The sequence below is a fragment of the Motacilla alba genome, chromosome 3, assembly GCF_015832195.1.
Source record: "Motacilla alba alba isolate MOTALB_02 chromosome 3, Motacilla_alba_V1.0_pri, whole genome shotgun sequence".
Taxonomy (NCBI): domain Eukaryota; kingdom Metazoa; phylum Chordata; class Aves; order Passeriformes; family Motacillidae; genus Motacilla; species Motacilla alba.
In genome coordinates this window covers 105174479-105186932 of record NC_052018.1, presented here as the reverse complement: position 1 = coordinate 105186932, position 12454 = coordinate 105174479, and the positions used below count along the sequence as shown (strand labels likewise).

General features: G+C 50.0%; 1 protein-coding gene across 1 annotated transcript in view; it reads left to right on the top strand.

Annotated features, from left to right (window-relative positions):
* Positions 1 to 12454, top strand: part of GALNT14 (polypeptide N-acetylgalactosaminyltransferase 14) — a 94508-nt gene that overhangs the window by 29712 nt on the left and 52342 nt on the right. The window contains exon 2 of the mRNA XM_038131500.1: positions 4242 to 4411. Within this exon, the coding sequence (XP_037987428.1) occupies positions 4242 to 4411 (170 nt within the window). The remainder of the gene's footprint in view (positions 1 to 4241; positions 4412 to 12454) is intronic.

The window sequence follows — 12454 nt, the reverse complement described above, 5'->3', positions numbered from 1 at the left end:
TTTCTTATACTATACTATATTAAAGTAGCCTTCTGATAAGATGGAGTCAGATGCATCATTCTCTCCCCTCGTTGGTGGCTCTGTGTTTCCAATAAGCATGCTCATGGCACTGGTCCTACTCACTCTGGTCTGAAGGCAGAACTCAGCAGCCCCAAAAGGAAAACAGCTTTTATTTTAGTAAAGGCTTAAGTTCTCTATTTTAAAACAGTGCCACAAAAGAAGAAAGTGAATCAGAATCTCCCTTTGGCTCTGCCCACTCCTTGTCTTGCTGGCCAGCTGGAGGCTGGCCCTGGGGACCGGTGTGACCTGCCTGTCCCCAGTCCCTGCTGGCTCCTCTTGGGAGGCTTTTCACCTGACATGCCCTTTCAGTGCTGGGCTGCCTCTGGGTGGCCAAAGTGCTGCCACAGCTGCCCTTTCCCTGCCCAGTGTCCAGCCTGGCCTCCCGTGCCCTGCCGGGGGATGCCGCAGGCCGGCAGCAGCAGCAGCCGCTGGCTGGGCTGCTTGTTCCTCCTTCCCGCTCCAGCAATCCCTGCTGTACTGTAATCACACAATTATTATGCCGTTAAAATGTCATATTCGCAGAAATCCACATAAACAAGGCATTAGCAGTTGCCAGGAAATTGTAGTTTTACTGCTAATGACCCATTTTCCCCCCGCAGCACCACTTGTTTTTTTCTTAAATATTATTTTTTCCCTTCTTTGTTTCTTTGGTAATTTTTTTTGGTTTTGTTTTGTTTCTGAGCTGTGATTTAAGAGGCAGATGACAAATTACATCTATGCACTGAGAGGCTTTTAATCTTTAATGTACAGTTACAGTGAAAAGCTGCCTCTGTGCCTGCTCTGGGCTGTGTGCCCTAAGCCAACAAGGGTGATGGGTGGTTTTGGAGGAGGTGCCTTCAGTGGGTCATTTTTTGGGAGATGCTCTACTGAAATGACAGAGAGAGCTCTTGGTGACCCCTGCTCTTGGCTGGGTATGGTGTGAAATGGAAGCTTCTCTCCACAATAAATTTTGTCAGTGTCTTTTTGTGGGTATCCCTCTCCTTGACCACCCCTGCGGGACTCCCCAGTGTGGTGTTGGAAGAGGCAACACTTGTTTGCCAAGAGCAGACAGCCCCTCCTTGGATATATTTTTCTTCTCTTTCCTTCTGCTCATTGAGTCTCTCGAACTCTTTTAAGCGTCGACTGTGTTTCCTATAATTAATACCAGTCATTAAACTGCAGTGTTGAAAGAGAAATTACCTAATTCCAAGGAAAAAAAAATGAAAATTTATTACTAGTACGTGAGAGAAAATGAATAGGAAACTTGGAGAGATGAGCCCTGTAGAAGATAAATAGAAAGGCAAGTGGAGTATTGACTTGATCCTTTTCTAGTGCAGGGTAATTTGGCCTCTAAAGTGAGTTAGATCATAATAAATTAAATTTAGATTTCTGCACATCAGTTAAATAACTCCCAAGACAGAATTCTGGTGTGAGGAAGAGGTGATAATACATTGTGGAAATAATATAATGAAGACCTTATCTGGTAACCTGTAACCAATGTGCTGTCCCTGGGTAAGCAAAGAGGATTTCTCCTGGTGCTTTAACTCTCATTCCCTGTCTCAGATCAGGTGCAGGTGAGAAACAGGTGAGTCCCTGTGTGCAGGTTGGTGAGGTCTCCTGCCTCCTGCTGCTTCACAGCTGGGAGCTTTTTGTGCTTTCCTCTCCTGCTTTGAGCAGCTGTGTTTTGCAGAGGTCAATGTGCACCTGTGTTTGAGCTGAGCATTCTGCTCCAATTTCAGTTACCCTTTTAGGGAGGCTTGGGATGGAAAGAACACCCAGGAGATTTGGGCTGTTGATGCAGATCAAAAGCAAATGACCAACCCCGAGTATCTGCCTCTGGCTGAGAAAGTGAACTCAATCCCTGGTCTTGTTTTGTGGCCAGATAGGGATTAAAATAACTGTTTAATCTCTGGCATCTAGTTACTGTAGATCTCAGGTGTGTATTTAATTACCCAATATTTAGTATCTATCCCACTGATCGCTTTCCTCATCCCAAAAAGGAGAACCTGGGTGAATCAAGGTGGGCTGGTGTTTTTCAGGTGGAGATTGCACAGGAGTATTAGTCACTGCAGAGTGAACTAGGCATGCAACCTTGGAATGCAAGGTGTATCCAGAGCAGGATGAGAGGTAAATACTGTGGGGTATGGCACTGGTGTTTGTCCATTTCCTGCTGGGACCCCACCCCTGGTAACAGCACATTAGTCGAGTTAGATGGATGCAGGGAAAATGCCATCCCAGACCCTGGAGGACCCTGCCGCGTGCCAAACCCTGCTTCTGCTGCCTGGCCAGAGCATTGCTGCATTAGTAGCAGGTGCAGAATCTCCAGTTTTCTTGAGGGAATCCACCAGCCCTCCCACCTGAGCCATCAGATTCTTGCCCAGCTGCACGCTTCTAGCTGATCCAAGGCTATTGGGTGCAACTGTCATCACAAAAACCAAAACAACATATACACACACACACATATCTTACAGCCTTAAGTGCTGTGTTGCCACTTTCGAAAGCCATTTCTCTTCTTATTAAGTTTGATAAAACCAACTTTTATTTTTCTTCACAGCATTAAAGTTTAGGGACTGTAGCTCCGGTGGTTGTTTCAGCAGCGCCAGGCCTCCTGGGGTCATCGTGAAATCTTATAAACATCAGGCAGTCGCTGGCTCCGCGATGCAATCGCCTCACTTTTCCCTGATCTTTTACTGCCGTGCTAAATCATGTTTTGCAAGATGCCTGAGAAAAAAACCCAACATAAACAGCATTTATCACCCTGTGCACGTCGGCCCTCCCGAACGTCCGCGGCTGGGTTATGTGCGTCCTCCTCGTAAAACTCCTGCAGGGACCTTACTGGTTTCATAACTTCCTCTCAGCCTTGAATAACTTTATTCCAGTCCTGAATAACTTCCTCTCAATATGGCTGGTGACTCAGGGGTTTCTTCCGATCTCCTCACACTGGGCTAGGTGCTGGAGGAGGTCCTGAGAAGGCCGTGGGGTCACACCAGGGGAGGATGAATACAACCCTGTATCTGGAAACATCCCTGGAATTTGTTGGCTCTTTGGGAATGCTTGGGAATGCTCATGTCACCATAACCCAGAGCAATGTGGGCATCCTGTGGCTGGAGGTGCCTGCCTTGCTCCTGTGGTGGTTCACTTGCAGGAGCCGGTGCTCCCTCCTCCCCTTCCTGTGACTACAAAAAATGCACTGCCAGATGCGAGTAAAATCAATTATGGGATAAAAATCACCCTTTTCAAAAGCTTCATTTTGTGCTATTAGCAGGCAAAATCGGCTTTGAGATGGTGTGAACTGAGGAGGGGGGAAAAAAAGAAAAGCAGAAGAAAAGATCAATTATTGGATAAGATCACAATTTTCTTTAGGGCTGAGATGTGTGTAAATGTTTGCATCTCTCAGTGTTACAGGTAGGCTGAGATCAAAGAGGTTGTGCTGCTGTAGCGATGAGATCTTATCGGCGCTGTTTTGTGCTGGCTGCCTCAGACACTGCCAGAGGATGCTTAAACCCCCGACAGCTTCTGCTGCTCAGAACAGCAGAAGAGCCCGACAGCACCGAGCCACCAAGAAATGCTTAAACCCCCCAAGGTTGTTGAAGCTGCTGGGTAAACCCAAAATGCAGCCCTTCCATCCTTCTGGAGTGAGGGGGACCACACAGGCATGTGCTTCCCTGCTCTTTTCCCTGCAGTAGGGCTGAAGTCCTCAGTGGTGGCAAAGATGGAATTGAAATATTGAAATTGGGCTGGGAGCGTGATAGCCCTCTTCTTCCAGGGTCCTGTTGCTGGAGCTGGGGCTAAGATGTGGCTGTGGAAATCTGGGATTACTCCTTTCCTACCTGAAAGGTTATGGGGGCAAATACCTTTGTTTTTTTCCTGGAGAGAAATTAAAACCTTTACAAGATGTTTGTGCTCTTATGTTTATTTGAGATGGTGCTACTTGAGAGGGACATCCACCAGAGACCTGAATTTGGGTTCAAATTAGTCAGTTTAGTTCAAATTGGCAGGCTCTCTTTAACATATTGTTTTAGGATGTAAGGATGAAAAATAAACCCTGAAGACCTCATGGGACTCCTTGTTAGCTGCTCTTGCAGTGCTTGCCCGAGTTGCAGGGCTGACGCAGCTCCGGCGGGGCTTGGGAGGACTCTGGAGCGGGGTCAGGCGTGCTCCGGTCTCTGCTGTCTCTAACGGGGCTGACTTTGTGCGCGCAGGAATCGGACGCGGACTGGGACGACCTTTGGGATCAGTTTGAAGAGCGGAGGTACCTGAGCGCCCGGAGGTGGAAGGGCGGCGAGGACCCGTACCGGCTGCATGCCTTTAACCAGCGGGAGAGCGAGAGGATCCCCAGTGACCGCGCTGTCCGCGACACCCGCCATCACAGGTTCTGCCTCCCCCTGGCTCCTCCTGGTCTTCCTCACCAAGCTTCATGGTGTGGGGGCGTAGTCCCGTTCCCCTTCAGGGATGTGGTTTCGGGCTGCCAGTGGGTGCTCTTGGGATTGGGTTTGCCTGGGTTGTATTTCTGGGATTGAGTCTTTTCCCTTTGCTTGATTTCTTGGCATGTCTGGAAGTCTTAAGCCTGTTAATTGAAACTGTATAAATTATTCCAGGACCACAGGGAAAGAAAGGAAAGGCCTTTATTTTCCCTTCCAAAAAGTAATGGGTTTGCAAGAGCAAGTCTCACTGTTGGGCAGAGTCTTCACAGGTGCTGGGAACTCTTGCTCTGCAGATGCAATGAGGTGATGCAAGAGGGATAAAATAACTCTTGAGTGTTGAAATTGCTCTGCAGAGAGAGGAGTGGGGAATAAGGGGTAATTGCTGAATGAGGAGGAGAGAAGGGTAAGAACTTGTTGGGTTACTAGCTGTTCCAGCGCCACTGAAATATCCTTTGATACCCAAAGGAGCTCTTGGGAAAGGCAGGGAGGATTGCACCAGCAGTTGCCTTGTAGATGGAGCTGCACTTCCCGGTCAGTGTGAGAAGGGTGGGGTGGGAATTTTGGTGCAGCCTTGCTTGATGAGAGCTCAGCTGTAGTCTCCCTCTGGTTGTCTTTCCAAACTCACTGCAGAAGAACTGCCCTTCCTGCTGGAGGTCAGTGGGGTTAATTGTTAGTTTACTGGATGGGGTGATGTGAGGATGTCCCGGTGGTGAAGGAAGAGCTCCCAAGGTCCCCTCAATGCAGTTTTCCTCCTTGTCACCTGAGGACACAGTGTATGCCTGGCCCCTGCTGTCAGTCACCAGTCCACAGCCAGTGCAAGCTCTTTCCATGGAGCTGTGCCTGGTATTATGTCCCAACTTGCTGGCAGCAGCTGTCTCTACTGCCTTATCCTGGGAGCCCTTTTGGGGAAGTCCTGCTCAGGTGGGAGCTCTGTGCTGGACCCAGCCATAGCACCTGGCTGCCCGTGCTGCACCTTGCTCCCAGGTCAGAGTGACTCCACTCCTGGCCCCTGACCCAGCTCTGAACTTCCCCTCTTCCAGTTCAAATGCAGCACTTAGGCTGAAATGCTGAAGCAGCACCAGTTCCCCAGCCCTGTAGCAAGCCATGTGCTTATTTATTTATTTATCTGCTTTTTGTTGTAAGGACCAGATGCTCCTTTCTCCAGAGAGGAGCTGTCAGCCCTGACGGACGCCTGTTATAGCTGAGCAGAGAGCGAGTGTGCTATTCCTGGAGAGAATTAATGCCAGGGATATTAACCATCTGCCCTATTAAAAGGGAAGATTGGCTCGGTTGCCCCTTGCCTACCCTCACTGTGCAGTGGCAGCCACCTTGTTCCTGGGCAGGCAGATGTGGCACTGAGTGCTCCTGTGAAAGAAAAGTTCTCATTAAGGAGGAAGAGAGGGCACAGTACGTGGGAGGGGCTGGGGCTAATTTAATTTGTTTCCAATTTCCTTAACCCGGTAATTGGATTCTGATTTATTGAATATGCCTGAGGAATGCTGCAGATGATGCACCATTAGCCAAGCATTAGAGTAGCCACGGAGGAAATGGAGCTGCCGGCGGATCTGGGGGAGGCAGGCGCTGATGGAGAGGATGGAGGAGGGAGAAGGATCTAGGATTGGTGGTTGAGGGAGAGAGGAAAGTGCAGAGCTGAGCCCTCTCTGGAAAAATAATCCTTACTTACAGCACAGGTGTCCTGGGAGCTGCTGCAGGTGATGGTCAGGCCCTGCCATGCAGCCTGGAAGCTGGTCTTGAACTGTGCGGCAGAAATGTGTGGGAAAGCACGGATAAGCATGGCCCGCTCTTGGAGCAGAGAGAAGTTGCTGGTGGCTGTGCAAGAACATATAAAGGGAATCCACCATGGAGTTGACTAGATGCCCTCCTGTGAAGGGGAGAGCAGGCTTGTTTGGACCAGGCTGTTGTGGGAGCAAGGATACCTGCAGTGCTCCTGCTGCGTGTCCTACTGGAGGCTGTGTTTAGAGGCTTGGTTTCAATGGAAAACTTGGATTAAGCTGCTCAGAGCAAACCCAGAGAGTCAGGCCTCAATTCTACTCCAGCTGACTTTGGGGCAGTTCAGGACCCCACACTAAGGGGTACCACTGTGCCAAGAGGCTCCTGCCCAGCCTGTGCAAGGATTTAGGAGGCTTTGGAGAGGGTCTCATCCATCATTTCAGCTCCTTGCCATTGATAAACAACTTCTTCTTCAGCCTCTCGGTGAGATGTTGTGCTCTGCTTTGTGACAAGGTTTCCAGTGTGTTGGGTCTCCATCCTTCATGTCTCTGCGTGACGTGTGGCAGCACTGAGATGGACCTTCAGGCCATGGTAATGCCCAGAAACCCACACATTGGCTCCTAATCCTGGGGAATGGGATGTGGGAATGCTGCTCCTCACAGCTTCTCTGTGGGGTGTTTTTTGTTAGGATGGTTGCAGAAAGTTTCCTGGTGTTTTCTCTGCTAATCCAGCCAAGCATCTGGACTTGCCAGCAATAGCTGAATATACAAAATCTGGCAAGGGCTGAGCAGCAAGCTCCTTTCCAGGAGGTCATGGAGAGGGCACATACTTTCAATGGGATGGGATGTGGCACTGACAGCCAGTTGCTTAGCAATGTTTGCTGGATTGATTTTGTTTTTAAATTGCAGCCAGTGGAATAGTTTCAGATGGAGAGGAATTGCAGTGTTCCAAGAAATCAGAGCAGGAGAAATTGTGGTGGCTCTCTTTGTCTGCCTCTGGCTAGTTCAGGGCTATGAACTTCAGCTTGGTTTGTGGGTGATTTCAGCCAGGGAGCTGTCATGCTTTCTGTGGACTACTTTGTGTCACTTGGCCTGGGAGATGTCACAAGCTGGAGTGTTGCTCCTGGTGACCTTCTTGTGTTTCACTGCTGTTAACTCCATTCCTGGTTGCACATTGACTGAGCCCTTGGACCACATGAAGGGCTGCCTTTCTCCAAGGAGAAGACCTTGGATGGTCCTGTGGTGGTGCATCCCATCTTCCCCAAAAGTCAAGGTTGAAACATCCCTGTGATTGCATCAGCAGACCGGACCTGGAGCTTGGTGATACATCCAGACTGTGCATGCCTCCAGAGTGGGTGGCCAGTCTCCCTCCACCACGGTAGCCACATGCACTTGGAATTACCTCATCCCCACATCCCACCTCCTACGACTCCCACCGGCAAACTGCGGGACCGAAACGGCAGCGAATGAGTCAGTGCCGGGCACGAGCACGGGGCGGGGGGAGAGAAGCTGAGCTTTCCAATATTGCTCAGCGGCTCGGAAAGCCGACGGCGAGGACGTGTCGCCCCCAGCCAGAAGATTTTGTCGTGATGGCTCCTGGGCTTTTTCCATCTGCAGCAGACAGCTCCTGGGGAGGCTGGTATTCAGCACGCCAGTGCTCCATATGCTGCTTGGGCTGCCCTCCGCCTCGCCGTGCTCCGCTGGGTTTGATGGATGCGCAGATGCTGTTGTGGCTGCCAGGCTCGGCTGGGACCCGGCACCGGCCGGAGCGGGGGTTTGTGCTGGATGAGGGTGGCAAAGCACAGAGGGGAAATCAGGGATAAGGAGAGGAGATGAGAGGCTGGAGGAGAGGTGAGAGCCTCCAGCAGACTTCTGCAGCCTACTGCAAATCACGTCAGCCAGCTTCAGGCATCTCCCAGTGTCTGTTTTCCTCTATTTGTTTTGCTTCTTACTTCAGCAGTGCCAGTACATGTTTAGTAGTGCTGTCTCAAGAGCCGATAAAGCAAGAAGGCCAAGGATGGAGCCCTCTCATATTCTAGCATAAAGACTGCATTTTTGAAATTCCCTCCTTCCCTGAGTCTCAAGTGCTTTACAAGAGGTCCTACCTACCCAACTGAAGTTTAATTTTCCAGCTGCTTAGGAGTGTGTTTGTGTATGTGTGTGCTTGAGATAGAGAAAGCAGCTGCTAAGATCAAGTTGTGATTGAAACATGAGGCTGGCAGGGATGCTGCAGGCATGAAGATCAGGTGTTGCATTGTCTGCTGAAGGTGAGAGCATCCTGGCAGCCCAGAAGCCAGGTCCTGCCAGCTTGTGCCCCCTAGAAAGGTTCTACTGTAATAGTGTTACAGTCCTATTCTCTTTGAGAACAACAGCACACACTCTTAATATTTCCTCCAGGTTTCTCCTCTTAAATCCCTGTGCTAAGCCAGCTGGAGAGTGTCCCCTGGGTAGGAAGGCTGCTTAGGACTGGTTGCTCTGCTCATATGGTCTGTTTTTGGAGGGATGGGAAGATGCAGGTGATGCCTGTGAGGTTTCCCTAAGGCAGAGGGCTGCTGTCTTGTATTCTCAAGGTCCAGAAATGCCAGGATTTCAGCCCTCAAGCAGGAGCATTACACACTGCAGTGCTGTTTTGACCCATTAATTTCAGCTTGTATTCCGAAGGTGCAGAGCTTGCACATTTCACCTCGCAGTCGAGCAGCAGTGTTTGGGGTAGCAAAAATACCTGGTTGTGCTGAGTGTGGGGATGACTGGGAGGAACAGGTGGCCCTGAGGGTCACCTCTGCTGGGTGTGGTACTTGTGGACACAGGCACCTGGGGCTGAGCATGGCTCTCTGCCCTTCCCTGTGTCCCTCTTGGACACGGCTGGCACATGGCACGTGGGAGCGCATGTTGGCATCCCTGTACAGATGGCAAGAGGGCAGCTGTGGCACGTGCAGGCTTTGGAGTGGCTCTGTTTCTGGGCGAGTTGATGATTGCCACCCAGAAGTAGCTCTGGTTTTGGGTGAGTTGATGGTTGCCACCCAGGAGTGGCAAGCACTGAGAATATGGTGATGTCTTCTTGGGAATGAGGTGTCAAAGGGGAGAAAAGCTGACAGCATTGACTTTGGTTTGGCATGTTTATGATGCCCTTGGACTTCTCGCATTGCCTTGTCTTCTTCCAGCTTCTTTTCCCACCAGACCAAAACCACTTTGAGGTTGTTCTTGAGGTGAACACTGGGTCTCAGCAGCCAGAAATGTGGGTTTTGCCCCACATAGGAATTTAAGCATCTTACCTTTCTTGCCTGGTTTCTTGAGAGTCTCCAAAGGAGAAACTTAATGTCTGGAGACCAACATGTATGGAAAAGCCCAGGCAGGACAGAGTGGGGGCTCTGCTCTGCTGTCCTCAGTGGTACCTGAACATTAGACCTGCAGAAGCAAGTCCCTAGGGTCCCTAGCAGGTGACCAAACCCACTTGGAATTTGAGGGAGGGTTTGTAGGTACCTAGATGGTCCTTGCACAATTGAGAGTAAAACCAAATCTATAGATTTTTGAGGTGTCCTGTTCTCTTTCCCTTTGCTGACTCCATACATTTCTTGCTTTGGCCTCTGGACTGTAGCTGGGCTAATCCACTTTCCTGTGTAACACAGACTGAGTCCTGAGGGATTATTATTTTTCAAATATGCTTATCCAAGCAGTGTCTTGTGAGTTGCTGGCTCGGGGTGTGCTGTGTGGTAGACTAGGGCAAGAGGTGGTGTGGGCAGGGGTGCATGTGCTTGTGGTCTCCCTGTGCCTGGTGCTGCTGGATGATCTGCTTGGGGCAGAGGGGTGGTGGGGCAGGTCTGAGCACAGGAGCCTTGAGTGCAGGGCAGATGGATGGACCCCTGCCCATGAGGTTGGATGAAGGAGGGAGCCAGATGAGGAGAGGGAGTGCTCAGATGCTGCCACATCTCTGGACGTGGCAGTGGTGAAAGCTGGAGGAGGTGTCCTTGTGTGGCCAGATGCCTGTGCTGCTGGCTTTGCTCTGTCCTCTACCCTCTTGTGTGAGTGCTCCCCCATGAGAAGTGCATGATGCCCTGAGGGGAGAAGCACCTTGGCAGCACCTTGTGTGAGCTTGGGGTGGCTGGGTGTGAGAGGGTACAGGTTTCTTCTTGCCTTTGGGGCTCTTTATTAGCTGCTGGGTGGCTGTCAGCAATGTCCTGAAGAATTTTTCTGTCGCTTGATCTATTATTCCAGCTGTTACTGTTTTCTAGGCAGAGCCAGGATATTTGTCATTTCATTGCAAAATAAGATTTATCACATTTCAGCAAAATCCTGTACGTGTGAGGGCTGTCCAGATCTTTTGCCTGCAAAGCATTTTGGGGCTGAAACAGCTGGGTAAGAGAAGATCTGGGATACCCCTGCCCTTGGTCTTGGTCTCCTTATTTCTAATGACAGCAAGAGCAGGGCACGACCCTGCAGGTGAGCAGGTACACAAATCAGTGGTAGAAAACACATTTTACGCAAAAGTATTTCTGTTAGGAAAAAACATGATTGCTTTTTTTTCCTTGGACACCAGACCCCAGGAGGTTAGCTCTCAGCACTGTGTTTTTCCATCATCTCCCTAGGCTGAGATCTCTCAGGATGAATATATGAGAACAATCCTTTAAGTAGAGTTAGGGGCTGGCTTTTCCCTTTGGGATAAACTAGAACTGCCAGCATTGGTCAATGTCTTGTTCTGCCCTTGCTCAGATGGCTTTTGTGGCTAAATTTGAAACTTTCATGCTTATGTGGAGTGCTCACCTCACATAGTGGCATTTGCACTTGGTCTTCTGGGTGAATTTGGACTTGAAACTGCAAGGGGGTTTGAGGAACCACTGAGTGATCAAAACACAGAGAGATTGTTTTCAGGTAGCACAGAGAACAAGGAGTATTGAGATTGGCAATTCTTGGCAGCTAAGCAAGGAAAGCAAGACAGCTATTAATCAGAAACTGGCACTTCATAAAATTATAGAATAATTTGGGCTGGAAGAGACCATAGGAGGTCTCTGATCCAGCCTCCTGCTCTAAGGTGGGTCAGCACTGTAATCAGCCAAGGTTTGTCTCAATGCAGAAAGCAATGAGCCCACTGGGACTCCTGCCTCTCAGGCTTGCCCCAGCATTTTGTAAAAGCTGATGTAATTTAAAACCCCTGGTTGTAGCACATGGAATTTGTAGTTCTTTCCCCCCAGTTACCTGTCTTGGTTTCAGAGGTGCTATGTCTTCCTCACCCTGGCAGTTTGGTGGCTCCACTCAGGCTTTTGGAGCACAGCTCAACTGATCCCAGGTTGGAATCGTGCCCTGGAGCCATGGGCTCTGAATGTTGGCTGTCACTAAGGGGCAGGAGCTGAGGTGAAGTGAGATGCTGCGGTTTTGTATCTTGAGGGGCTGCCTAGAGAAAAGGCAGGCTGAGGAGCTTTCATTAAAAATGGTTCTGGGAAGGAATGCTGGTGCTGGGGGAGGCTGGTGTTTCTCCAGGAGCAGAGTTGGTTGTGTTTTGATTGTGTCTGGTGTAGGGAGGTGGCAGATGTGACAGCACTTATTCTGCAGTGGTGGCTTTTCAGTGCTATTCGTCCCCTCTTCTTTTTCTTGCCTGAGAAGGATGAGGGTAACTTGAGAAGCAGCTGAGGAGTGAGCTAGGCTCTCTGAGGAGCTGATGGAAGTGTATAGGCAGGTGTTTGGGATGCAGGAGGATGTGCCAGTTAAGTGGTTGTGTTACTCATTTTTTTTCTGGAGGGCAAAGCTACTTCCATCTGAATGGGCTGTGCAAGGAGTGTGAGTTATGGCACTTGTCTGCACAGCGAGCAGAAACTATTCCTGAGCTGTATTCTTGGCTAAAAGATGTCTGCAGGCCAGAGGGGGTTGGCAGGGTGGGTGCTGGGGGAGTCTGTAGGGACTCGGTGTCTTGGAGTCTGGCTGCAGGCAGTGGGGATGACTGGATTGTTCCAGCAAATACCCTGGTATAATACCACATTTCTTACTGCTGAGTTTTGTTTATCCAAGTTGTCCCTCCTCCCAGCCCCTCAGTGCCTTGCTGGGTGGGAAGAGTGTCTGCACAGGACAGGCATCCTCCCAAAGAGAATCTGAGGGGCTCACAGGGTAGCATGCACAGCTTCCATCCCAGCTGTTCCTTCCCCAAAGAGTACCTTTATTTTGTGTTCCTTGCCAAAAATTGCGGTTCCAGAGAGGGAAAAAAGCTGAGAACTTCCCTCTCCCCTCCCTCCCCCCTGCCCACAAAGTGATGTATTTCTTTCCCCTAAGTCATTT